This window comes from Nomascus leucogenys, chromosome 3 (genome assembly GCF_006542625.1).
Source record: "Nomascus leucogenys isolate Asia chromosome 3, Asia_NLE_v1, whole genome shotgun sequence".
In the NCBI taxonomy this organism is placed as follows: Eukaryota; Metazoa; Chordata; class Mammalia; order Primates; family Hylobatidae; genus Nomascus; species Nomascus leucogenys.
In genome coordinates this window covers 16660436-16684933 of record NC_044383.1, presented here as the reverse complement: position 1 = coordinate 16684933, position 24498 = coordinate 16660436, and the positions used below count along the sequence as shown (strand labels likewise).

The 24498-nt window shown below is 40.4% G+C and overlaps 2 protein-coding genes across 6 annotated transcripts in view; one reads left to right on the top strand and one right to left on the bottom strand.

Annotated features, from left to right (window-relative positions):
* The window catches only part of ENO4 (enolase 4), a 35203-nt gene extending 24012 nt beyond the window's left edge, over positions 1–11191 (top strand). Inside the window, exons 10-14 of the mRNA XM_003255001.4 lie at positions 199–324; positions 2360–2555; positions 5562–5629; positions 6143–6260; positions 7794–11191. Of these exons, the coding sequence (XP_003255049.2) occupies positions 199–324; positions 2360–2555; positions 5562–5629; positions 6143–6260; positions 7794–7948 (663 nt within the window). The 3' untranslated portion in view covers positions 7949–11191. The remainder of the gene's footprint in view (positions 1–198; positions 325–2359; positions 2556–5561; positions 5630–6142; positions 6261–7793) is intronic.
* The window catches only part of SHTN1 (shootin 1), a 122497-nt gene continuing 107359 nt past the window's right edge, over positions 9361–24498 (bottom strand). Inside the window, exons 15-16 of one of the 5 annotated variants that reach the window (XR_004028664.1) lie at positions 15327–15510; positions 12598–12818 (exon numbers count right to left, since the gene is read on the bottom strand). Coding sequence is in view for 4 of the 5 variants with exons in the window: in XM_003254995.4 (XP_003255043.2) it covers positions 12596–12818 (223 nt within the window). In the remaining variant the exon portion in view is untranslated. The other 4 variants (XM_030806519.1, XM_003254995.4, XM_003254996.4 and 1 more) reach the window with 4 other exon arrangements.

Sequence of the window (24498 nt, the reverse complement as noted above, 5' to 3'; positions counted from 1 at the left end):
GGTGACTTGATTTCCCAGGTTAATATTTAAGATATTTAAAGTAGAATGGACAGATTTCTCAGGTCAATGTGCCCTGAAAAGAACCTGTTTACAACCTCTTATATATAAAACAAATGAAAAGGAATCTGCAATGTATCTTTGGGATTTGATGAATTCATTGTTTATCCCTTATTTTAATATTTTCCTGACACATATCAGAATAAAGGAAAGTATGAAGTGATCATGGGCACATACAAAAATGCAGCGGAGATGGTTGACCTGTATGTGGATCTGATCAACAAGTACCCTTCAATTATTGCCTTAATTGATCCTTTCAGGAAGGAGGTAAGCACCCTACCTTCCATATTTTATAACATATTTTATATGCCATAAGATAGGCAGGACTCACCTTTTATATTTCATAACAAAACAGAGAATAAAATCTCATTCTTTTGGATCTCTGTCATTCAAAATGTGTTGTAATTTGGTCTGGGGCTGAGTTGCTTTATTTCAGCATTTATGAGAAAAGGCATTTACTAAGAAAATGAATAGGAAAAACACAATTACCTAGGAGTGTGCCTGTCTGGGGAATGAAACACGCTATTCGCAAGCCCTTCAGGAGTACCTGTATATTTACAAGCAACCTAACAGATGGAAGCTGCCCCTGCTGTGCTGGCTGGAGCTTCAATAGGTTAATCATATATCATTTTCATGTGCTCAGGGAAACAGGACTTCTATATGGCCAAATATTTTTCAGCCTAAATCCAGTCACTATATATGCATAAAAGTAACAAAGCCATTTTTTCTTTATTTGAGACAGGGTCTCACTCTGTCACCTAGGCGGGAGTGCAGTGGCACGATCTTGGCTCACTGCAACCTCTGCCTCCTGGGCTCAAGTGATTCTCCTGCCTCAGCCTCCCGAGTAGCTGGGACTATAGGCGTGCACCACCACACCAAGCTAATTTTTGGTATTTTTAGTAGAAACAAGGTTTAGTAGAAACAAGCTGGTCTCCAGCTTCTGAGCTCAGGAGATCCACCCACCTTGGCCTCCCAAAGTGCTAGGATTACAGGCATGAGCCACTGTGCCCGGCCTGCAAAGCCATATTTTTAAAGGGTTTGAGATATTGAGGTTTTATGATCTATTAAAACTCATGCATTTGACCAAAGCTTATGTGACCATCTTTCCCCCAACTTACACTCCAAAATTTAAATTCTTAATTTTATAAATTTGAGAACCATCAGATAGATTGAACAGATAGATTGAACAGATATCTTCTTTGAGATAACACAACTATTTCGATTTGGAGGATGATATAAATGCTGGTCCTGATGTGGAGTCCCAGGGTCTCAGTCACATCCTCCCTTTCACAGCCTCCATTCCACACCAGCATACGCAGAATGCACTGGCTGAGCTTAGCTCCTTAACCTTGCCATACCAGCCCTGCCATGACTGTCCTGAGGCTCTGGTCATACTTTTTTAAGACAGAGTCTTGCTCTGTCACCCAGGCTGGAGTGCAGTGGCCTGATCACAGCTCACTGCAGCCTTGACCTCCCAGGCTCAAGCCATCTTCCCACATCACCCTCTCAAGAAGCTGGGACTACCAGGCACACCAGCACACCCAGCTAGTTTTTGTATTTTTTGTAGAGATGGGGTCTCGCCACATTGTCCAGACTGGTCTCATACTCCTAGACTCAAGCGATCCTCCTGCCTCAGCCTCCCACAGTGCTGGTAGTACAGATGTGAGCCACTGCACCCAGCCTTGACCACAGCTTTTTTCATGTGATAGGATGAAACTGTGTGGTCTGTTCTAACGCGGTAAGTTGAAATCTGGTACAAAGGCCTAGGATGACTCTGTACACAAACACACACACACAAACACACACACACATATACACACAAACATGCATATGTATGTGTATAATTTTAAAATAAGCATTTCATTTCATATGATAGTCTCACCAATAAAAATAAGGGTGTTGAGAAGGGACTAGAGCCCTTGCAGCCTTTCTTTTTCCATTTTCTGTTTATCAGAAATATCAGAAAAATCCATCCAGCCAATCCTTAGCAGCATTATAGACAAGAGTGGATGGGAATATCCTGGGTCTGAAGAACTCTAAAATCCATGTAAGAAATAGCATTTAGTATATTAACATTTTATTCATAAAACCTTTAAGCTCAAATTCACTATTAGTTTCTGTTCCCCAAAGCTTCTTAGTTTGTGTGGCTATGGTACAGGGTCATTCAGGAACAGAAGTAAAAGAAAATTGTTTTGTGCATCTCAGGAAAAATGTGTGAGCTTGAGTATGTGCTATATTATTCCTGTTGTTTTGTAATTATGTTCAATGCATTATAATGATCAATTCTTAAATATTTACCCAGGACTCTGAACAATGGGACAGCATCTGTCACGCACTTGGTTCCAGGTGTTACATAATTGCAGGAACTGCTTCCAAAAGCATTTCTAAACTTCTAGAGCAAGGAAACATCAGCATCCCCAAATCCAATGGGCTGATCATAAAACACACAAACCAAACTACAATGTCTGACTTGGTGGAAATAACCAATCTGATTGACAGTGAGTAAAAGTATACATCTGAAAGACTCGTAATGACTTGGTTATACAAGAAACCAAAAATACACAGCATATCAAAGTTACTAAAAAGCATGGGAGAAATCTTGGAAGAAAAGAAAGTCCAACTATTTGTGAGAGATTTAGTGCTGGAACACAAAAGGCAGCTTACTGACTCCCTTGACTACGTTCCACTAACAGCCCAAGTCCAAGCTCATCCCCTTTACTGAGGGCTACCAGAGGTATGGCCAAGGCCACTGCCCTGTCAGCTTCACAGTAGGGAGAGCCTTTCTGCCTGTAACAGGAGGACTAATGGCTGATTTCTCATGAAAGGGCATAGCCTTCAGCACATTTATCAATTTGCTTTAGGTTCTCAGCTTGGGCTACAGAAAATCTTTAAATTTACAGAAACCCGGCCGGGCGTGTTGGCTCACGCCTGTAATCCCAGCACTTTGGGAGGCTGAGGCCGGCGGATCATGAGGTCAGGAGATCGAGACCATCCTGGCTAACATGGTGAAACCCCATCTCTACTAAAAATGCAAAAAATTAGCCGGGTGTGGTAGCGGGTGCCTGTAGTCCCAGCTACTCGGGAGGCTGAGGCAGGAGAATGGCGTGAACTCGGGAGGCGGAGCCTGCAGTGAGCCGAGATCGCGCCACTGCACTCCAGCCTGGGCGACAGAGAGACTCCTTCTCAAAATTAATTAATTAATTTGTAGAAACCCATAGAGGTACCCCAACTCTTACTGCTAAAGAACAGGTCTCAAATCCTGAATCATGCACTGTGGAACACCTGGGTACCCATCTGCACTAATCAGGCTTCCGGGTACAATGTAGTGTTCAAGCTAAGAAAAATAGCTCACCATTCACAAAGCCAAGGCACCAAGCACAGCCAAGGAACAGCAGGGGCAGAACACATGTAGCCTGCATCACGTTACCGCAGTATTGTAAATTTCCTCCTATCATTTACTACCACTTTATGCTCTAGATTCTAGATAAGGAGTCAACATCTTAACAGGGACCACAGCTCTTTCTTCCACACAGGCATGACCCAAGTACATAGTAAGGATGTAGGAATTACTTAATTGAAAATAAACTTAGCTATTTATAATATATCCAGACACCAGTCGGCCATTTTAATTTGCATTACTTGGGGAAGTCTAGGAGGGATCAGAATTTGGAACCAGATCATCCACTGCAGGGAATGGTCTACTTGAGCAGTTTAGAAAACAGGCAACAAGATCAGATTAGAAGCAGTTTTCCGTCAGTATAGAGACCTGAGGCAAGGGTAGGTTCGCTACTAACATGCAGCATGAGGAAGCTGCCAAGCAGGTTGGCAAGGCAGTGGGGTATCAGGGAAACCTCGGGAAGCAGAACCTGAGTCAACAAGCTGGGATTCAGGGACAGGAGCCCAGCAATGGGGATCAGGGGACGACGGGTGAAAAGCAGGGCTCCAGTGCTAGTGCATCTGGGATGCCAGAGGAGAGCAGCTTTACTTAAGACCAATGGGTCAGGCATTTGCGAACTGGACATAATCCTTACAGCATCCCTGTGAAGTAGACACTATCCACTTTATTGATAAGAAAACAAGACTTGGAGAGATTAGGCAACTTTCCCATGACACTATAGTCATCTCACTTGCCCACAACTCTTGACCACCTGTCTTTAAACATGCTGTTCCTTTGGACCAGAATGCTTTGCTCTGACATACTTGGCTCTGCATCCTTCAGGTCTTGGCTAAAATGAAACGTCTTCAGCCACTCTTGCCTTCCCCTATCCCTAACTGGTTCTGTTCTGAATCTTCCTCCTAGCATCCTATATTTCCTCTTTGTAATACTAACCACAGTCACTTGTACAACTACCTAATGACTGGGGTCTCCCACTAGACTACAAACTGAGTTCATGGGCATCTGGTACACTTATGCAGAGGGCATGAAACAAATACCACGACTGGGTCTCAGGAACTAGACAGAAAGCTGGTCTCAGAGCTGGAGCAGAACTCAGAGCCAGACTGGCAGCCAGGGGCCTGGGTTGCTGCCAGAGGATGGAAGAAGATGCTCAGGCAGGGCTGGCCTGTGGGTGGTAGATGATAGGAGGCAATGCAAACACTGTTGCAGGAAGAGCTCTGGCTGGCACTCTTCACAGACTGGCACATTTCAAAGGGTTTCAAGACCCTCAAATGATTGATTACTACCAACACTACTCTTCTAGTAAACATTCAGAATGACAGTCCTTTGAACAAAATTCTACACAATGAAAGGAGAAAGCCATTACGTAGGCATACCAACTCCAAGTTACTCTTACCATATTTCACTGATTCAAAGATGCATTTTTCTACACTGAACATTTAAAAAATTGAATCATGTCTTATAGCCGCGGTCTTAGAAATGTGTCAATCTAATTTGAGCATCTCCCTACCCCCTTTTAGTGGTAATAAAATAATAGTACATCTTACAAATCATGTATCTTTTTTTTTTTTTTTTTTAGATGGAGTCTGACTCTGTTGCCCAGAGCTGGAGTGCAGTGGCGTGATCTCAGCTCACTGCAAGCTCTGCCTCCCGGGTTCATGCCATTCTCCTGCCTCAGCCTCCCGAGTAGCTGGGACTACAGGCGCCCACCACCACACCCGGCTAATTTTTTGTATTTTTAGTAGAGACGGGGTTTCACCGTGTTAGCCAGGATGGTCTCGATCTCCTGACCTCACGATCCACCCGCCTTGGCCTCCCAAAGTGCTGGGATTACAGGAGTGAGCCACCGCGCCCAGCCATCATGTATCTTAATTTTAATGAAACACAGTATTCATTTAGTATTTACAGCATCTAAGCTACTGAAATTGGCGGGTAAACAAACAAAAGCAGGGCAATAAAAATGCAAATGTTAGAATCCTAGGTGGGCAAATAATTTACTCTTCACAGGGAAGTTTTAAATCTGAGAAATTTTTCATTTTGATCCCAGAGGCCCACATGTATCCTAACTTTCTACACTGTATAAAACTGAAAGAAATTCCTCTTCCAGGTAAGAAGCACATCACTGTCTTTGGAAGTACAGAAGGAGAATCATCTGATGACAGCCTTGTCGATTTGGTAAGTACTGAATGCTGGTCAACTGCCAAACACTGCTTTTATCACGAATTGGTATTTCAGAGAAATGCAGTCTTTGGTGGAGAAAGTCATGTAACCTTTTATGAAATAGATTTGCTTCCTCCCAGATAGCTACCTTTTGCAAAGAGCTAATCTTTGAACTTTTAAAAAGAAGAAAAATTGAAGTCCAGGGAAAATGATGAGCACACTTAAATGACTGGGGTGTGCACCTGCAATCTTTCCTCCTAAAATGAAGTGAGAAAGGCCAGAACGTTCTTAGATAAAATCAGCATGCCTACGTGACTAGTAAAGTGCCTGATGGATAGTCAGTCACATCATCTGTTTGCCTTTCAGCACTCTCAGCTTGTAGGCCACTGTGCTTACGTAAAGATAAAAAACTAGTAAGAGAAAAACCCAAACAGCACACCGTGACAGTTTCCTTTCTCTTTAAAGAATTGTTTGTCGTTTAGCAAGACATGGCTCCTCCATCTAAAATTAGTTTTCCCCCCCTTTCAGGCTGTTGGGCTTGGTGTCCGGTTTATCAAGTTGGGGGGTCTTTCCCGTGGTGAACGAGTGACTAAATACAACCGCCTTCTCACTATAGAGGAAGAACTTGTCCAGAATCGAACACTGGGTATGCGCTGCTTTCTTGCTTTGTTTTCACTTAGCCATGAATAAGAGAACAAAGGTTGGAAGAGGGGGAATAGAAGTCCCTCTGCAGGAGGGCAGGGGAATCCAAAGACCATACATCAGTGCTGACAAAACTAGGATGGCACTTGCCACAATGTATATTGTTGTCTTAATGGATCATCTGTTTACCTGAATGTTTAAAACTCTCGCCCTTTTTCTTGATGAATAGGCTGCACGATGCTTTTCAATAGAATTAATTGATTGGAATTTCCAAGCCTACCTTTTGTTATGGTCCAAATTACACTTAAGGTTTCCCTGCACGGCCCATGAAAGTTAAAGGCAGATGCTTCCCTGAGGGTTCTTGGAAACAAATCGTTTTACTTAAAAACAAGTAGGTAGTGTGTTAACTTTAACATACCTTGGAAAGGTTAAGGTCTCAAGAGAAATCAATCATTTAACGAAATAGAATCTTTGTAAATCTGCATGTATAGAAGCATCTTGTATACTGGGTAACTGGAGAGAAACACACCAAATATGCATTTTTATTTTCTTATATTACTGACTGTGATGGCCAAAAGGAGGCATATAGCATGCAGTGGCATTTAAAGAGACCAATAGAAACTGTGATTATAAACTTGTCATGTTTAACATATGTAGCGGTCTTGAAATGCATCCTAGGATTCAGAAAATAAAGATATAATTGGGAGACTAGTTCTGAGTCACGTAAGGGCAGTCAAAAGTTTGTATTGTTTAGTGTGTAGTAGAAGGGCTAGTTTTTTCAAATAGGTAAAATTATACTGTTCCACATATCTGATTATTTTTCCGGACATCCTGACTTGTGGAGGCCTTAGCTTCCCTGAATGACTGATCCCAGTTCCAGCCAGACGTTACCACGAGGGAAACAACTGCTGCAGGGCATCCAAAAGGACTCTGGTGACCATAGGCTCCACCCCTCTGTGGTGACAGTGCAGCCCCCTCAGTATTCCACAATAGATTAACAGATCGAGGAGAATTTCTCTGACACTGGCCTTGGTGAATCATTATTAAAGGGACCAAAACCTGGAAAAATAAATCTCTCCACTCCCACTTTAGGGTAGGAAATCTTGGCAAAAGCTCAGCCATTAGAATGTTGTCAATACTTACATGTAAGGACCTGACTGGAATGGTCCATGCCTGCCATCATTTCCCTGGGAGCAGTCAGCTGGCAGTGGCTTGTATCATGCCCAATACTGGCCTTTCCCCCAGTTTATCATCTTCCTCTTAACGCTTTCCGCTAAGCCTCTGCCCAAAGTCCATGATGCGTCATCAGATGTTCCAGAATGTTGAATGAGAGTGCAAATCGAACAGAACATCTGTATGGCACAATTAAACATATAACGAAAGATAGGCCCAGTTGTAAATGGTTCTGGAATCCTTTCCGATGGTGATGTGACACCTTTGGACTAGTACTGAAGATGATCTCCTTCAACTCATGTAATATATAAAAACTGGCACCATTGGATTAGACAGTAAACTTTATTGTTACTTTTTTAAATAGGTTTCAAAGAAGAACACACTTTTTTTTACTTTAACGAGGAAGCTGAAAAGGCTGCGGAGGCACTTGAGGCTGCTGCAGCTAGGGAGCCGCTGGTGCCCACCTTCCCCACACAGGGTGTAGAGGAATCAGCCGAAACAGGAGCATCCTCTGGATAGGGCTGTACATACCCCAGGTTCCAGCCACACCATCAGTATTAGTAGACTGGGAGGTCTGAAGTACAGCGCCATGTCTCCACATCGAGTTTCCTCTTCAACTTCACCAACTCTTGTGGTTTTTATTCTTCTAATTCCACTGTTTGGTAAATTACATATATGATGTTTTTGCCTTAAATTCTATCTGTGAACTTCGTTTTGCAGCCACCACACTTCCATGCGGATTTTGTCTATTAGCTCTCCTGTCCATTTTTCAGGGACACGCTCCAGTAAAAGAGGCCAATATTTTTGTTGCCAACTCCACACTCAGTCAAACACCCCATCCTTTACCAATCAGAGTATCTCTGAGAACAAAAACCTAATGACCCTAGAAGCTCTCTGTGCTGGGAACAGATGTCCATCTTCTGTGTTTATTCTACATGTCTGTGCTGAAAAGCACTGACACATTTTTGTAGCCAACCTCACGTAGAAGTGTGAGAGTGTCACTATTTTTTGTAACAGCCAGTTTCATCTCACTTTCCTACCCTTGATTCCTTTTTTCCTAATTCCCTCTTCTTTTTAAATTTTAGTTTTTCTTGTATTATTTTTATCTTTATGAGTCTTCTTAGATCCTTTTTGGAGTAAGACTGAGTATACATGAATAAGCATATCAGTAAATGAATAAATATTCTCAAGGTTATTAAATGCCCAGTTATTTATACTACAGCATTTAAAAAGCAATCTGCAGGTGATAAAAAATGATGTGACATATCCGTTGTCTGAATTGCCTCTTTTGTAAGCCAGTGTTGGGATTATAGCAGAGGAGTAGCAGAAATAAACCTATTCAGACACAAACATATAGATATAATAATATCCAACCACTTTATATGATTTAGGGTCTCTGTTAAAAGGATTACCATTTGCTTCTCCTGAAAATTATATAAGTTGCTATGTACTGACCTGTAGGGGAGTTGGCTAAGTTTAGACTTCTGGTAAATTCTATAATTTTTACTAAGCACACCGAGGACCTCTCCTTTTAAAGAGTACTAACAAGGGACCTTAATTTCCTCCTAACAGACCCAACTCCTTATTCTCAAAGCTATGATTTGAAACTGGCCCAGGCGCAGACTCTCTCAGAGCACGGGGCAGGAGACTTGCTTGGTATCACTCTAAGTTGGAAGAACTGTGTCACAGTTTGTGGCTGCTACTGCCTCTCCTGATGCTTAGCAACAAACAACCGGTAGGAGAAACTGGAAGGAAAATTCATTTTAAAGGCAGAACAAACATGACTCGGTGTTCACATACCCTTTGAAAAATACACACACACACATACACACACACACATCATGAGAATATGCCCTGGAACAGTGATACAAATTATAATTAAATTACTAAAACCAAAGCAAAAATGTACAACAAATAACAAAATAACTAAATTAAATTAACCAAAGAGGTGATTTATTACCATAACCAGGTCAGCAGTGTAACTTCAACACAGAGCAGTTTACTCACCTATCCTCGAGACTGCGCTCACCAATGGATAATTAGCGTTTTAATTTAAATTTCTTAGGGTGCTAGGCCCTCTTTCTATTTATACTTTCTCTCTCTGTGTTATGTAACATATAATATGAAATATATTTATATAACCGTATATATAACATCATCTGTGAAAGAAATGAAAGAAACGGTCATATCCCAAATTAAAAATGACTGTGGGATAGGGAAATGTTAGTGCTTGGAAGAGAAACTTCAAACCACTCCAGTCCTTATGCAGGGACTGCTTGATGAGTCCTCGAAAGTCAGTGATAATGACAGATGGTTATCCATTCTCGACAACTTATTGGTATATAACCTAATGATGTTCCACAACGAATGTAACTAAACATGTAGAGTATGCATTTAGAAAAATAATCCAGACTTTAAGGCTGTGATACAGACTATCATTTACTGAACACACAACCAAAAACTGGTCTGGAAAGACAATTAAAAATAATTGTTACCTGTACTACTCCATTTCCAGCAGTTTACCATTAACAAAGAAGGTGAGGAAGGAGCAATTATTGGTGAGTAGTTAGAGCCAAAGCATCCATCCTCTGTACTCAGGGCAAACTAGGCTGGGTGCTAATAGCCCAGTTGATGCCTGCCCGTCAGAACTTCCATGGGACTGTTCAGCTGCTGAAACTGCTGTGGATGAGGACTTTGAGACCAGCTCAGATACAAAAGGCTGCAAGTGCTTTAATTAAAATCTTATTCTTCCAGAAAAAAAAAGAGACATTTTCTTTTTCTTAAATAGCAATGGCACAAAGTACCTCTACCTCTGTGCCTCACTCTGGCTATAAAATGCATCAACATTAGTTTTTTTAAAGAAAAAAATCCTCTATAGCGCACGAGACTTAATTTATCTTTCCCAAACAGAAGGAGGCATAAATAACTTTTAGAGAAATCAAAAACATAAAGATGCTGTCTCTTCCAACTTAAAATTGTGTAAGCAGGATGTATGTAAGTTTTGTGTGTGCAATAGCTATGAACATACCTTGCGAATATAAGCATAGTTCTCCTATGTCTTCCTATTTGGGATCCCTTGCTTGGTTGAAATTGTCACCCCAGCTAGGGGCAAAACCCCCTCAAAACCGAAGTGAAAAGGGAAAAACTGTAGGCAGAAAAAGGTGAGTGAATATCTTCCATCAAATACCTTTATGTCAAATTAATTTAAAATGCTTTGTAATCACAGTGAGAGAAAGTAAGCAGCTTAAAAAAGGCAGGAACACTTTCAAAATACCTATTACTAATTGTTCCCTAGTCCAGCTAACACATTTCACCCAAAGGGCAACTTCTTACCCTAGAAAGGAGGGTATTTTGATAACCATATTATTCTGTTGATGGTGTGATGAAATATGGAAAGACAGTGTACATATTTTTATATTCCTAAATGTGTGTGAGTTGCATGCCGGCAGACAGATCACAGATGCAAGAAGGAAAACAGCACAAAGAAACATGAAAGAAAACTCAATAAACCATCTTAGGGACTATTAAAAATTACTAAAGTTGTCAAATCGTATACAGTTTTCTATTAAAGAATGTCAAGCTTGGGGAACTAAACCAGAAACGTTAATAATAACCACAACTGACCCTTAATGGGAAACTATTGGTGCCTTTTTAATAAGTTGTGGTGAGAAGAGTTCAAATTACAGCATAACAGAATTCGTTTCGTGAATTAATGCAGTCTGTAGTAAGCATATCATATAGCAGTATTATCCAGTTAAGGAAATATACAGTTGAAAAACATTACATTTTAATTCCCCATTAGTAAAGTGATAAGTAACTGTAAAATCATTATTGGGAGAACATGGAAACAGTCAAGCATAACGAACTTACAGAAAGATAATTATCTCCAAATTTAGGAAGTACATGTACCTGCCTACCCACCTCTTCAAGCCTATGCTTACCACACGTGCAAAAATACAATACAATACAACTACTGCAATTATTACTATCATTTTCTTTTGCCCTTAGGTGAAAAACACCTGACAGCTACATGCTGAGCCATGCTAACAAAACTAAACCTTTCACTTTCTTTAATAGTAAAATTACCATTACTGAATCATAAAAAGTGCATTCAAGTACATTACCACTTATTTTAAATAAACACCAATTTTGAAACAATCAACTTTGAAAAGCTGCATAAGTTTTTTTTTTTAATCCCTGATTACATTTCTATTTATTCACTGTGGTAGCCTGAAACATTGTATTTTTAGAGGTTAACTACTGCTTAATTTCTTTTTTAAAAAAACAACAAACCTGTGTAATATAGAACAGCAGTGAAGCAAGAAAAATGTGTGCTTGTCACTTATCTTCACTGTACTGTACATAAGAATTCTGATAAAATATGGTACTTGTGCCACATTAGTATTTGGGAAAACATAATTAACTCATAGCACAGAGCACATGGTTTACCAACTTATTACTGTAAAATTCCAGGTTTGGACTTTCACCTCAGTTCTGTATTCAGGCTACCAGAGCATCCCCATGGAGGTCCTTGGGAGGCTTTGGACACAATCAATAGCATGTATTTTTCATCCAATAGTTAACCATGTGTGTAATTAACACTGACTATGGGACTACGAGTTTGATGCCAGCTCCTGAGTTTTCAGTTTATCTCAGTCTACTGTAGAAAATAACTTGTATGCCACAGTACCCAACAATTTCCACGCTGCTGCAGTTTCTCCACCAAGAGGATCAGACCCAAAACAGAAGCTTCTTTGGGGGCTTTTAAAATCACATTAGGTTGATCAGTTTTGTTTATCCGATTATCTACAAGCACGTCAAACTTTCAGCATTCCATTTGATGAGTGGTATGCACATTTCCTAAAAAGGTATCAACATCTGAATTTTTCTGTAACCTTCTAAAAGAAGTCATACTTAATACAGTAACTAGGAAAAAATTCTCATCTTTATAAAGATCAAAAAACCAAAACCTACTAGGAATGTGTGTTTTGCTAAACAGCTTACTTATGTTTATAGTTGCTACTTACAAAAGTGACACCAGAAAAGAACCTGTATTCTGAATACAGTGACCAGAGAAGAATGTCTACAGCCCTTGCCAATATACCAACACTAATCATGTGCTTATTGAAAAGGACTTCCAAACATGTCAGGCTTCTGGTTTATGGATCAGCAGTTGGAGCTGTCTGTCTCTCTCATGTTTTCAATGCTGTCTTCTTTGTTTTCTGGTTGAATTTCGCCTTCATCCTCCTTGTGTTGAGTTGGATCTTTTTCAGCAACCTGGTCTTTGGTTTGGGGTTCATGTGTAGAAACAGGATCTAAAACTACAACTGGTTCGCCTTGTTTTTCACCGTCAATGTATTTTTTCCTGCATCCAATGCTACTGGGAGGCCTATGAGATGAAGAGTTAGACAAAAAAAGTAAAAAGCAGAGAGAGAAAATAGTTGTCTCTGATATTCTGGATTCAGACCAACATAAAACCCAAAATGTCCTAAGTCTAGTCAACATGCATATAGTAGTCTTTGAGATGCCAGCCATTTAAAAGAAAAAATGAAGCTATCGGATTACACAGCTGATACTAGGAGCACAAGGCCAGAAGAAAGAAGACAGAGAAAGAGCGATTAACTACAGAAGTGTTAAAAAGCCAAATGCACCTACCTGCTTAATTGCATTCTCTTCTCAGGAAGTGTAAAGCTCATGGACAAACTGTGAATTTCTCACAGCCTGCTGCCCAGACCCCCACCCGCCCTCACTTAGCTGGATGGAGCCAGTTAACTCCCTTCCCTCCTGTGTGTCCCTGGGTACGGCTGGTTGCAGGGTAGCCCTGAGGAGCCTGCATGGACAAGGGGAGTAATCACCCCTCATCACTGACGGACAGGTGAGAAGCATGCCGGCTGCTGCCATTACCAACTAGAGGAGACCTGGTCAGACTTCAGGAGGGGGTGGCGGTAGGACCAAGGGCAGAGATAGAGTCAGAGTAGAAGCTAAAATGCTAAGTTACCATTAATGTTTCTCAAAGGAGAATCAGGTTTCTTGAGAAATTTCTTATGGAATTTCACAGGCAGTTTTCCACAGACTCCTCCTCTCGTCTCTTCTGCTGCAAGAAGCTATGGCTCCTCAGGCTGAATGGGTAAGGATTTCCTTATGGAAACAGATATCTCTGAAACACCCGAAGGTTCAGGCTGTTGAGCTGCTGCCTGAAGACGGAGGCAGCTGCAGCAGGCAGGGCTGGGACTTTCGGACTTTTCTGGTCTTTTTGGAAAATGCTAGGATCAGGCCTTTTTGTCCCTGAGAACTGGCTGTTAACCATGACCCGGCACACCACCATTCCACCTCTTGGTGTTCCGCCAGGTGCCGGTGAGCTGCCAGCCAGTGCCTGCCCACGGCTCTACCAGCCCCTCACCAGGAGTTGGTTTCTACTATTCTTTGACCCCTTCAGCAGGGGAGAGCTGTCAGGAGACACTCTTTTACCACCTAATACCTCTCTCTTGTTGGACTTACCACAATTGTTTCCTGTCTGTCTCTTCCAATAGCATGTAAACATCCACGAGGCAGGGACTGTTTAGCTTTACTCACAATTCTATCCCCAGCACCTAGCACAGATGCATTTGTGGAATAAACGAATGGGCAAATACTAATAAACTGAAAGGTTCAGAATGAAGGGGGAGAAATCAAGGTTTGGGTGTGAGTAGGTCTGGATGTCTCTCTTGCAACAAAAACAACAGAACAAATGATCAACTACTGAGCAAAAGTAACCTGCATGACCCGGTCACAGGCACAAAACCTCAAACCCAAAGACCACACTGTTTTTTTTTTTCACTTTCTGACTAGTACTGTAAGATCTGTCCAAATGTTTAAAAACCACTCCCTCTAGCTATCGGGTTATATTACCTATGTGTGGCTCGGTCATCATCCTAAGTGACAAACACTCTGTCTTCCTTGGGGGTGGTAAAAACAAAAATAATCAGGAGCCTGGGGACAGGCTGTGCTGTAGTGAGGACAGATTCCTTTATTTCTGCCTGATTATGGCACGATGACATTGTCCATCTACCTTGGCCAAGGAACTACTTCTCCAGACATCTGCCGCTATGCTTTGGGAATCAGAATGGGGTGTAATTTCTCCAGTGGTACCTGTTTTGACTCTCTCTGACCCACACAATATTTAAAAGCCTGTGATGAGAGAAGTAGAACAACTACGAGTAATATTAAGGATTGATCAGAGGAATTAGACCTTAGGGAATGGGAGGCACTAGTCATGGCGTCTGACACTGGGCGTGCAGTCAGCTGTTCTGACAGTTGGGAGGGAAGGCGGCTGTAAAGTGACAGAGACTGGGGACAAACTAGAGCTGCACATCTCTCTCAGTCTCTCACAAGCACCAATCTTGATGATGCAAGACAATCTGCAGGATAAGCAGGAGCCTTCCCCAGGGAGCTGCACATGCACCTGCCCCAGAATTTGGAAAAGCTGGAGGAGGAGATGTGGGGAGCTGGAGAAACTGTGGGCCAGTCACTGCCACATGCCATTTAGGTGAGTCAGCACATCAGGAATGTCATGCACAAGCTATAACAGAGCCTGCCCTACACGGACCTTCCAAGGGTTAAAAATAATTTTTTTAAGACAATGACTTCACTTCCGCCTTCTAAATCTCATGCAGATTTATCTGTGGGCAACTCTAAACTGAAAACAAACGGGTGAGGGGATTCTAGGAAATAAAGCTGCAGCCCAGCTAAGGTTCCAGGGAAAGTCCCATCCAAGTCTGCAGGTCGAGTCACCAGTATGATGGCTTCACCATCGTGGGCCTGGGCCCACTTATATAAGCCAGCCAAACTGCTTTCAGCATGCAAAGGAGGTAGTATTTCTCTCATTCTAGGTGAGCAACTTCCATCAACCCATACTAACCTTCATCACTTCTGTAGAACTACCATGGATGTTTCCATGCTCGTGTGTCTGCAGGTGAAGGGGTGGTGCACAGATCCTAGAAAAAGCTTTCTTCATCAGCTCAGGGCTAAAAATTTCCAGGAAGTGCTCTCTGGGCTCCACAGCAGCAATACATGGATGTTGACTGAACTGAAAACTCATAAACCTAGTATTGTCAGGCTGAAATTGTCCTGGAATTGTCTCAGTCCAAAGAACGATTTCCCTGTCCTGAAGCAAGCTTCCTGACTGCAGATTAATCTATTATTAAGTCACTTGTAGGCTACAATTTGAGAACCCCTTTGTTATCACTGAACTAGGCGCAGTGGGCATTTTCTGAATCTAGGCATGGAGGGAAAGTGACTGGTTTCTCAAGGATAATGACCACTGCCTTAAAATCCCAGTGGAAGGTGGAAAGGGACTAGGGCAATCATCTAGTCTGACCTGTCCTTTTACAGATGAGGACGATGGGGCATGAAGAGGGGAAGGAACTGGCCCGAAACCACACAGCTCATCAGTGGCAGAGTCAGAACAAAAGTCAGAAGCTCCTGTCTCCCTGTTTCTGCCTTTTCCATGACAGCATGCTGTTTCTCAAAGGCATCTTCTACAAACAGGAGGCTATAGGCTAGTTTTTGGCATGCTTACTGATTTCATTCTTTCTGAATCCCTGTTTCCATCTCCATCTTCCAGATCTGTAAATAAAAAGTCTATCCCTTCAAGCTATCCCTTATTTTTAATTTTTCCCCTGTGGTTTGTAGCTCCCCCTGGCTTGACATCACTAGGTCCACTCCTGGCTCCCACGGGCAGCTGCCCAAGGCTCCTTCTGGAAGGAGAGGCCTTTCCTTCTCCTAGGCCTCATTCTACCTTCATTCCTATGGTATGGGAAGGGCCACAGAGTCACATCAGTGATGGTGCCAAGAACCCAAGTTCTCACTCTAGTAGTCACGGTAGCAGGTTCTAGAGGGTTAAATATGAAGCTTCTCCCCAAGTAGAAACCCCAGAAGCTCAAATGCGACACTTCAATAGGAATTGTAATATACTGTCATTCTGTTCAGTTTTTCTACTTCAATGAAACATTAAGGACTAAGACCACAATAAGGAATTAAAAGTCTGTACTTATAAAAAGTGATGGCAGCCTGTCTCCTGCATGCCACAAAATCTGCAAGTAAACCTTAAATTTTACAAGTATCACTTATAAATTAAAACTAAAATCGTGGGATATTTGGGCTGACAGGGATCACCATGGTGAGCTAGTCTAACCTCTTCATTTGTCAGATGAAGCGTCTAAGGAAGGGTGAGGTTAAATCAGCATACAACTTGTTAATAGCAGATACAGGACTAAACTAGTGGAATCTTGATTTCCTGTCCAATATTTTTTTCTTACCACAACATACTGGTTGTCATTTATGATCCATTCATATAGATATTTTTCACGGGTCATATTAGACTATGTGCTCAAAGGCTATTTCAAGACAAAACCAAAAACCAAAAAGCAAAATAAAAGCTAGGAGAAATATACCAAGTTATGCCACTCTATGAAGCCTGGTGCCTAAGTACAACTTGGGTGACCTTTTAGAAAGCAGCTATTGTGCCCCTACTGCAAGAGAGCCCAAATGTGGGGCCTGAGCAGATGGGGCAACTTACTAGTAAAAGGAAAGACCTGACTCCAAACTGTACTGGTACCAGAAGAATCAGAACAATGGCAATGGCCATGCCAACGCTGAACTTTACAGGACTCAGTGATTTCTCAGACTGTGTTACAAGAGATGAAAGTGCAGCATTCTAATTTTTAAAAAGCACAACATTGTTTGCTTTCAATGAAATTCCTTTCAAAATCAACTTTCCACGTTCCAATTATATTCAACAACATTCTAGCTAACATTTCGGCTGCAATTCAAATTAACTAATGCCCAAAAAAGCCCTAATCGACGTGGTTCTGAGCTCAATTGAATATAATCAAAGCTCATGAAATGAAGGGGGAAATGCTTATTTCATGCAAATTCTGCATATCACTCAAGCTTAATTTTACTGATAATATAAAGGTGGGACATTTTGAACATTACAGTGAATGAACTTTTAAGCAGTGAGAGTTATTTTATAAAATGCTACCTCTGAAAAGCTGATTGCCAAACAGTATAAAAATGGTTTGAGGCATAAATGCCAAGTTCATTTCTATTTCACTTCTGAGGTAACTATCTTTCAAATCGCAACAGCTGGACTATTTAACACAATCTGGTGAATCAAAGTATAGTTCTTCTCTGGTCTCCCAGTGGGATGTCTGCATTAGTCTGTGGCAGCCATCCAACAAATGACGCACAGCCGGACGGTCTGAACTCTGTTTCATTTACAATAAAAATGGATAAAACCGCAACCATATTTACCACCTTCAAGGACAGAAAACGGAAAGATTTAAATTTGTCTTTATGAAGTCGTTTCCTGGAAAAACTCCAAAGAGGAAGTCGCTTTTATATTTTCTCTGGTGTAAAAATAAGGATTCTTGTTTTTTTCCAAGCCCTTTATACAGTTACGGCAGTGAACAGTAGTGGCATTACAGCAGAGGTAGTTTTGATTGCTTCTTTTGGAAACTCCATTTTTCAGGAGATTTTAATACACTTGTCCAAAACTTCACAAAATAAAGTTTCAAACCTAAGGTGAAACTTTCTATATTACTACCAATTCTAGCAGTATTTTTAAATATAATAAAGGCAGAACAAAGCTCAATTATTTTTTGCTTTGGGTACTTTTTCAAAACTTCATTTTAGCTCAAAAAATATATTAGTTTGTCAATTTGGGTCCACTTCTATTTGTGGAAAAAGTAGATTTAATTATTAACATTGTTAAACAACAGAATACTACTATGTTTGAAAATCTGACATCAGCCTCTAGATGCTGATTTGCTCTCAAGATGAACAAGAATTCCTTTTTAACGTAGGTAACAATGGCTGGGCAAAGATCTGTGTCTATGCTCAGCAATATTTTCTTTAGCTGAGTAACTGCAGCACAGGCATCCCAGTATACAGCTTACCTCCCGGACCACAATGCAATGCTAGGGAGCCTTGTACCTTGTACCTTGTAGGATGTTATCTTATTCTTCTAGTGCAGGCTGGACTGCACACATTTACAGAATCTAAAATACACTGGCACAAGGAGGTTCAGGAAACCGGACTATTCTCACAGCAAAAGCAACACTGACAATGCGTGAACTATGATTTCAGCTCAACCAAAGATTCTGAAATGTGGGTGATCATTTTCTTAAGCTTCGTTTCTTAGCTTTTTATAATTCTGCACAACATTAAGTCATCACGGAAAATCCACTCGGATTCCAGCTATTAAAAGCCATGTTATTTACAAGAAATATTTTAAGAGACATAAAGTCTTCCACAAAATTCACCATATATAACATCGGTTCCTTAAAAACAGCTGCCATGCACAAAATACTTGCATTTTCATTCTATGTTTTCAGGAAAATATTTTTTAAATGTAGTAGTTTTTCTTTCAATTTACTATGTATATTTTAAACTCTCTTTTAAGATCGGAAGTCATAAATTACTTTTCATAGAGCTATATAATAAAGAATATTACAAATGAAATGTGTTTATTGGTTTTCAGAAATTGGGTCAGCTTATTCTGAGATCTGACATTGCATTTGAGTTTTAGCTTCTTCTATTTGAATTTAAAAACCTCCCCTCTACTCCACAATACACAAATAAAAGGAAACATAAACACTGTAGAGACTATTGAAAAATGGTTAAGAAAACTACAATGTACCGAAAGCAATTTGGTTCTCTATGCAGAAATGGTATATTTTATACAAAGTCTCTTAAAAATCATAGGTGCTTGCAACTGGAAGCAAATGTTAGAAGGCAATTAATTCTTTGAGAGAATTGAGAATTACTCAGCAGCATTTTAACAGTAATTTTGAGATTTACTCAACAGCAGTTTAACAGTCATTTTTACACTAGGTGTAACACATCCTCAACAATTAATCTGAAGGAAGTTGCTGTTTGCACAGCAACTCAGAACACTTGTAAGACAATCCTGACAGGCGGATCTTTCGGGCAGTCCACAGGATAACTCCTTGGCAGCGGGGGAAGGAAAAAAAATGAAGTGAAGGGATCTCAACTTCCAGAACATCCAGTTGTTCTGCTAATTTTGTTGTTAAAACTTAATTGTCCATGTACAGGCGCACATGGAGAACCTCTGTAGCAGCGCTTTGCTGAACAGAGCTGTTTCCTGCAGTGTCAGTACACAATTCAGCAGTACTAAGATTACAGTTGAGAGCAGAGCAAATCCCTTAATTGTATAAGAGCATCAGATTAAGCAGTAACGTCCATGCAGTTCATTCTGCTAGCTGGTAGTTTCTCAGAAACAAATGTTTACTAAGTACAGGGAAGGCGCCCTCCCTCCCCCTCCCTGATAGGCACTCGTGTGCACACACGCACACACACACACACACTCACACACACACACACACACAAAAGAGAAAGAAAGAAAGCGGAGAAGCGGAGGTTATGAGGAAACGGTGGGGGTGGGAGTATCCATCAGGAAGAAAATCCACTCCTTTCCATCCCAGGACTAAAAGAACTTCCCTAGTCTCCATTTGAACAAAACGTGACCCCAAACCTCTCTTAAGGAATGGTTATACGGCCAACTAAATTAATTTCCAGCTGAGATAATTAGTTTGAGAGAATAATTTTATGCCAAGTTTCCCTAAAGTAAGTTAAGAATCTCAATTTTTATTTGCTAATGTATTTCAAAAGCTCATAATCTTTCATAAGATTAGAGAAAGTAAGTAAACAAAATAAAATAGCTCAGATTCTCCAGCTCCAGTAAACTAAAAAGCAGTACTTTCCTGTTTCATTTTTCTGCATTAGTTTTACATTAGAAATACTGAACGAAGAGACCAGTTAGAGGTCAAACAATGACAAAAATCAATCTTACTTTTAATTCAAAACCTGAAAGGCAATTAGATTTTTTTTCTTTCATGGAAATGTTTGAATGGTCACACCAACCAAGAGACAACTAAAATTTATCTTTTATCAACTACCCTTTGGTTTCAGTTAATGGCCCAAAGAAGATGAACTCTTACAAAAATAAATCAGTGTGGGGCCAAAAGTCACATGTATTTAGAGATACCACAGACATAGAAATTAAACGCAAATTAAAATAAAAATGGTTTCACTGGAAAAGAACATTTTCTATTGAAATTGAAGTCTTTATAATTGCTACATGGGTTTTTGTTTTTTAAATTCTTCTAGGGCAGCATGTAACCTCTTTTGACTCCCCCAAACGAAAAAGCAAACTAACTGCCTGTCTGGCAGTTAAAAAGGAAATTTAAAAGAGCCTGATAAAGCTTACAGTTTTGAGGGGACCTGGGGTGAAGAGAAGCATGATAAATTAGAAAAATGTTAACTTGAAGAGTCTCTGGCAATTAATTGTGGCTTAAAAGGATCTTTGACAATGACCAAGATGACACAGCTATGAAAGCACTGCAAACCACACTGTTAAAATGGAACACGAGTTCCCTTTCGAAGGGGTTCTCCCTTTTGAAGTAAGGTTTTATAGAAGTAACTAGATAAAATGAAAAAGCATCTTTGAGGCTGACTACCTTGTCTAATTGCAACTGTTAGGAGGATATTCACTTCCTGAAAGTAATTAATTGAAAAAGCGTGAATATGGATGAAAAAGCTCAATTCAGAAAAGCAGGGCCACTTTCAGATAAGATGGTTTCAGGGGAGAAAAGCAAGATGGCAAGAAAATATGAAACTCTTAAGCCTCTGCCTGACTGTGACGCAGACACATTTTAAGATCTGCTTACCTCTTTCTCCATTCTGAAGGCCCACGTGTCCTGCCTCTCTTTATAATAAAAATGTCCTAAAACATAATGACCAATGGATAAACACAAACTCAAAGGTGTTAACCAGTAATTGACCAAACATGAAGCTCTCTTAAGAAGGTATAGAATAAAGTGGATATAATAGTAAAATGTATTTGGTGCTTTAGAATATATGTTTTTCAACTAGATTCACAGATAGTGATTCACCTTTATATTATCATATTATCATTTAGTAAAAGCATCTTTCTAATCCAATGATTACGGTCAGAAATTTTCAAGGTATTTGACTTCTGGGAAAAAACTATTTCTCAGCATGGTTAAAATGTTCAATAAAATAAAAAATGTGCAAATGGAACTTATGCTGACGACTAAAGTAGTTTAAGGCTGGTATTCTGACAGGCTAATTTCTAAAATTTATTTTGAAGCATGGCCCTTTATTGGACATTTGGCATGAAAAAGATTAAAATAATTTCTTTCCAATTATTCTTTAAGACTTTTTGCTAATTCACATAGGCTCTCCTTTTCGGAACTCTGTTTTACTGGGTAACACTTTCCTCCCTTGACAAGAGATCTTTAAATTGCTTAGGTTAGCCTTACAGAATGAGAAAAGGAAGACATGAAACTACCTATGAGTATGTAGGGTCTAAGGAACAGGATGTGAGTATCTTAGGGTCAACGAAACAACTTAACTGCAGAATCATCACCTTCTATAGAAGGAATCTTATGGTCATTCTTTTCTTTCCCCTTCCTTAAGCTCTTAAGACACTAAACGCAGTACACCATAGTTCAAAAAGCAATGGCGTTGGAGATAAAGTTTAAAAGGTTCAAGTGCAATTTGACCTAAATGTCAATTAGAAGTGTAATTTTGGGCAAGTTGTTTACCTCACTGAGCCTCAGTTTTCTCGTCTGTAAAATGGGGATAATGTCCAATCTATAGGTTTGGGAGCATTAAAATAATACACAAAAGCCCCTTGCTTAATGTTAGTGAAATACAGTAACAACAACACAGAAGCAAATTCCAAAACCCTCAATCCCCAAACTGGAAGCTGGTTCCATTACCGATAGCCTCCATCTATAGCCAACATATACATCCTGCCTACTATAATTTCAGCACATTTCCTCTTAGATGGATATTGTTTTATTATGAATATATACTGATAAAGAGTAATAGAAGTATTAACTTAAAACACACACACACACACACAGAATGGAAGTTTCTTGGCGTTTCCCCCCAAAATGCTTTTTTCCTTTAATATACCTATATCAACCAAGAACATCAGACTTATGCATTCTGTTGATAATAGAGTTAACATGTTTCAGGTATCTCACATAGGATTAAAATGGAAGGCAATTTCACCCACATTGACTTATACTGGGTTTTCTTATTTATTGCTCGACTTACGTTTCAGAAACATTAATTTCCTAGTTACTCATTACTCAACATCCCAGAATGTGTAAATGTGGGACTAGTCAACCTAGCTGGGGTGAAAGAAGGGAGGCTAGGCCCCAGCCAGCTTCAGCTTGACTGTACTGCACGACACTCTTTGGTAAATATGATTGGCAGGCATATCAAGTGTCTATGTCACATTAAAAAAATACATACATCTGCAATGGTGGCGAACTGATAGCTATGTCCAAAAATTGAATCCACTTTCAAAAGCTAAAGTCATTTGGAAACATATGTTGAATACAGTGGTGATTAGAATGGGTCACGTCATCTTTTGATCAAAATGAATACTGACACTATTCTCTTAGAGGACCAGCAGAGCGGCTCTGAAGCAATCTTCTCATCTTCTCACCCATTTTCTCCACCCCGAAATAAACAGGTGGGAAAGACTGCCCAATTTATTTTCTCTGTGATCAGGTACTTTTTTTTTTTTTTTTTTTTTTTTGAGTTAGAGTCTCGCTCTGTGGCCCAGGCTGGAGTGCAGTGGCACAATCTCGGCTCACTGCAACCTCCACCTCCTGGGTTCAAGCGATTCTCCTGCCTCCTCAGCCTCCTAAGTAGCTAGGATTACAGGCATGTGCCACCCCACCCAACTAATTTTTGTATTTTTAGTAGAGATAGGGTTTTGCCATGTTGGCCTGGCTGGTCTCGAACTCCTGACCTCAAGTGATCCGCCTGCCTCAGCCTCCCAAAGTGCTGGGATTATAGGCGTAAGCCACCATGCCTGGCCTGTGATCAGGTACTTCTAACCTAAAAAGGTCTAAATGCATTTGGGGCAATAGTGAAGGGCTGCAATGGGTATGTTGGCCCCTAAGAGTACTACTCTAAAAGATCACAGTTATTTTGATTTGGACTTGTAAGTCCTGAGGATGTATTTTAAAAATTAATTATTTTACATTTCTGGGTTTGTGTTTTTCTATAAAAACTACACTGAGAGACACGTAGCTAGGAAATATGTGCCTCTTACTCCTTTTCCTAACCGTGAACAGCTTTACCAAGTGAACACATTTGCTAGGAATTACTGGGATTCGAAAGCTGAAAGGGACTCTGTACAGTACGTAATCTACTTGCCTCAATTTTGGATTAGAAGAAACACAACAAAAAGAAAACAAAACACAGAGAGGTTAAACGACTTGTCCAAGTCATCTGGCCCAGTCAAAAACCCAGGGGTCTAGTATCTTAGCTTTGGTCCTTGATGATCCATTATCTCAGCAATATAATTGTAAGATAAGATAAGATAGGAAAGGAATTTATTAAAATGCTTTTCCTATATGATCTAATTTACATGATGGTCCTACAGGGCAGGCATTACTACCATCAATTTACACACCAGGAAATTCAGTTATAGATTACATAACTTTCCCAGGGTCACAAATATCTAAACAGCAGACCCAGGATCTGAACCCTACTCTGTCTGATTTTAGAGTTCAAGTCTTCAAAACAACTGGATGCTGCTTGCCACCCTGTGCATATGTGGACAGGCACTGGCTTAGAAAATAAATCACATTGTTTCCTTGTTACTCCCCTTCCCGTCTACAGGCTTTTATTGATTAAAATACAAATCACTCTTGTTTTTCTGACCCTGGGCAACACTTAATTATTTTATTGCCAGGTATTATAGCTGTCTCAAAGTAAAAGAGTTTCTTTTAAAAAGTCTATAATTTAGGCTGGGCGTGGTGGCTCACCCCTGTAATCCCAGAACTTTGGGAGGCTGAGGTGGATGGATCACCTGAGGTCAGGAGTTCGAGACCAGCCTGACCAACGTGGTGAAACCCCGTCTCTACTAAAACTACAAAAATTAGCCGGGCATGGTGGTGGGCGCCTGTAATCACAGCTACTCAGGAGGCTGAGGCAGGAGAATCACTGGAACTTGG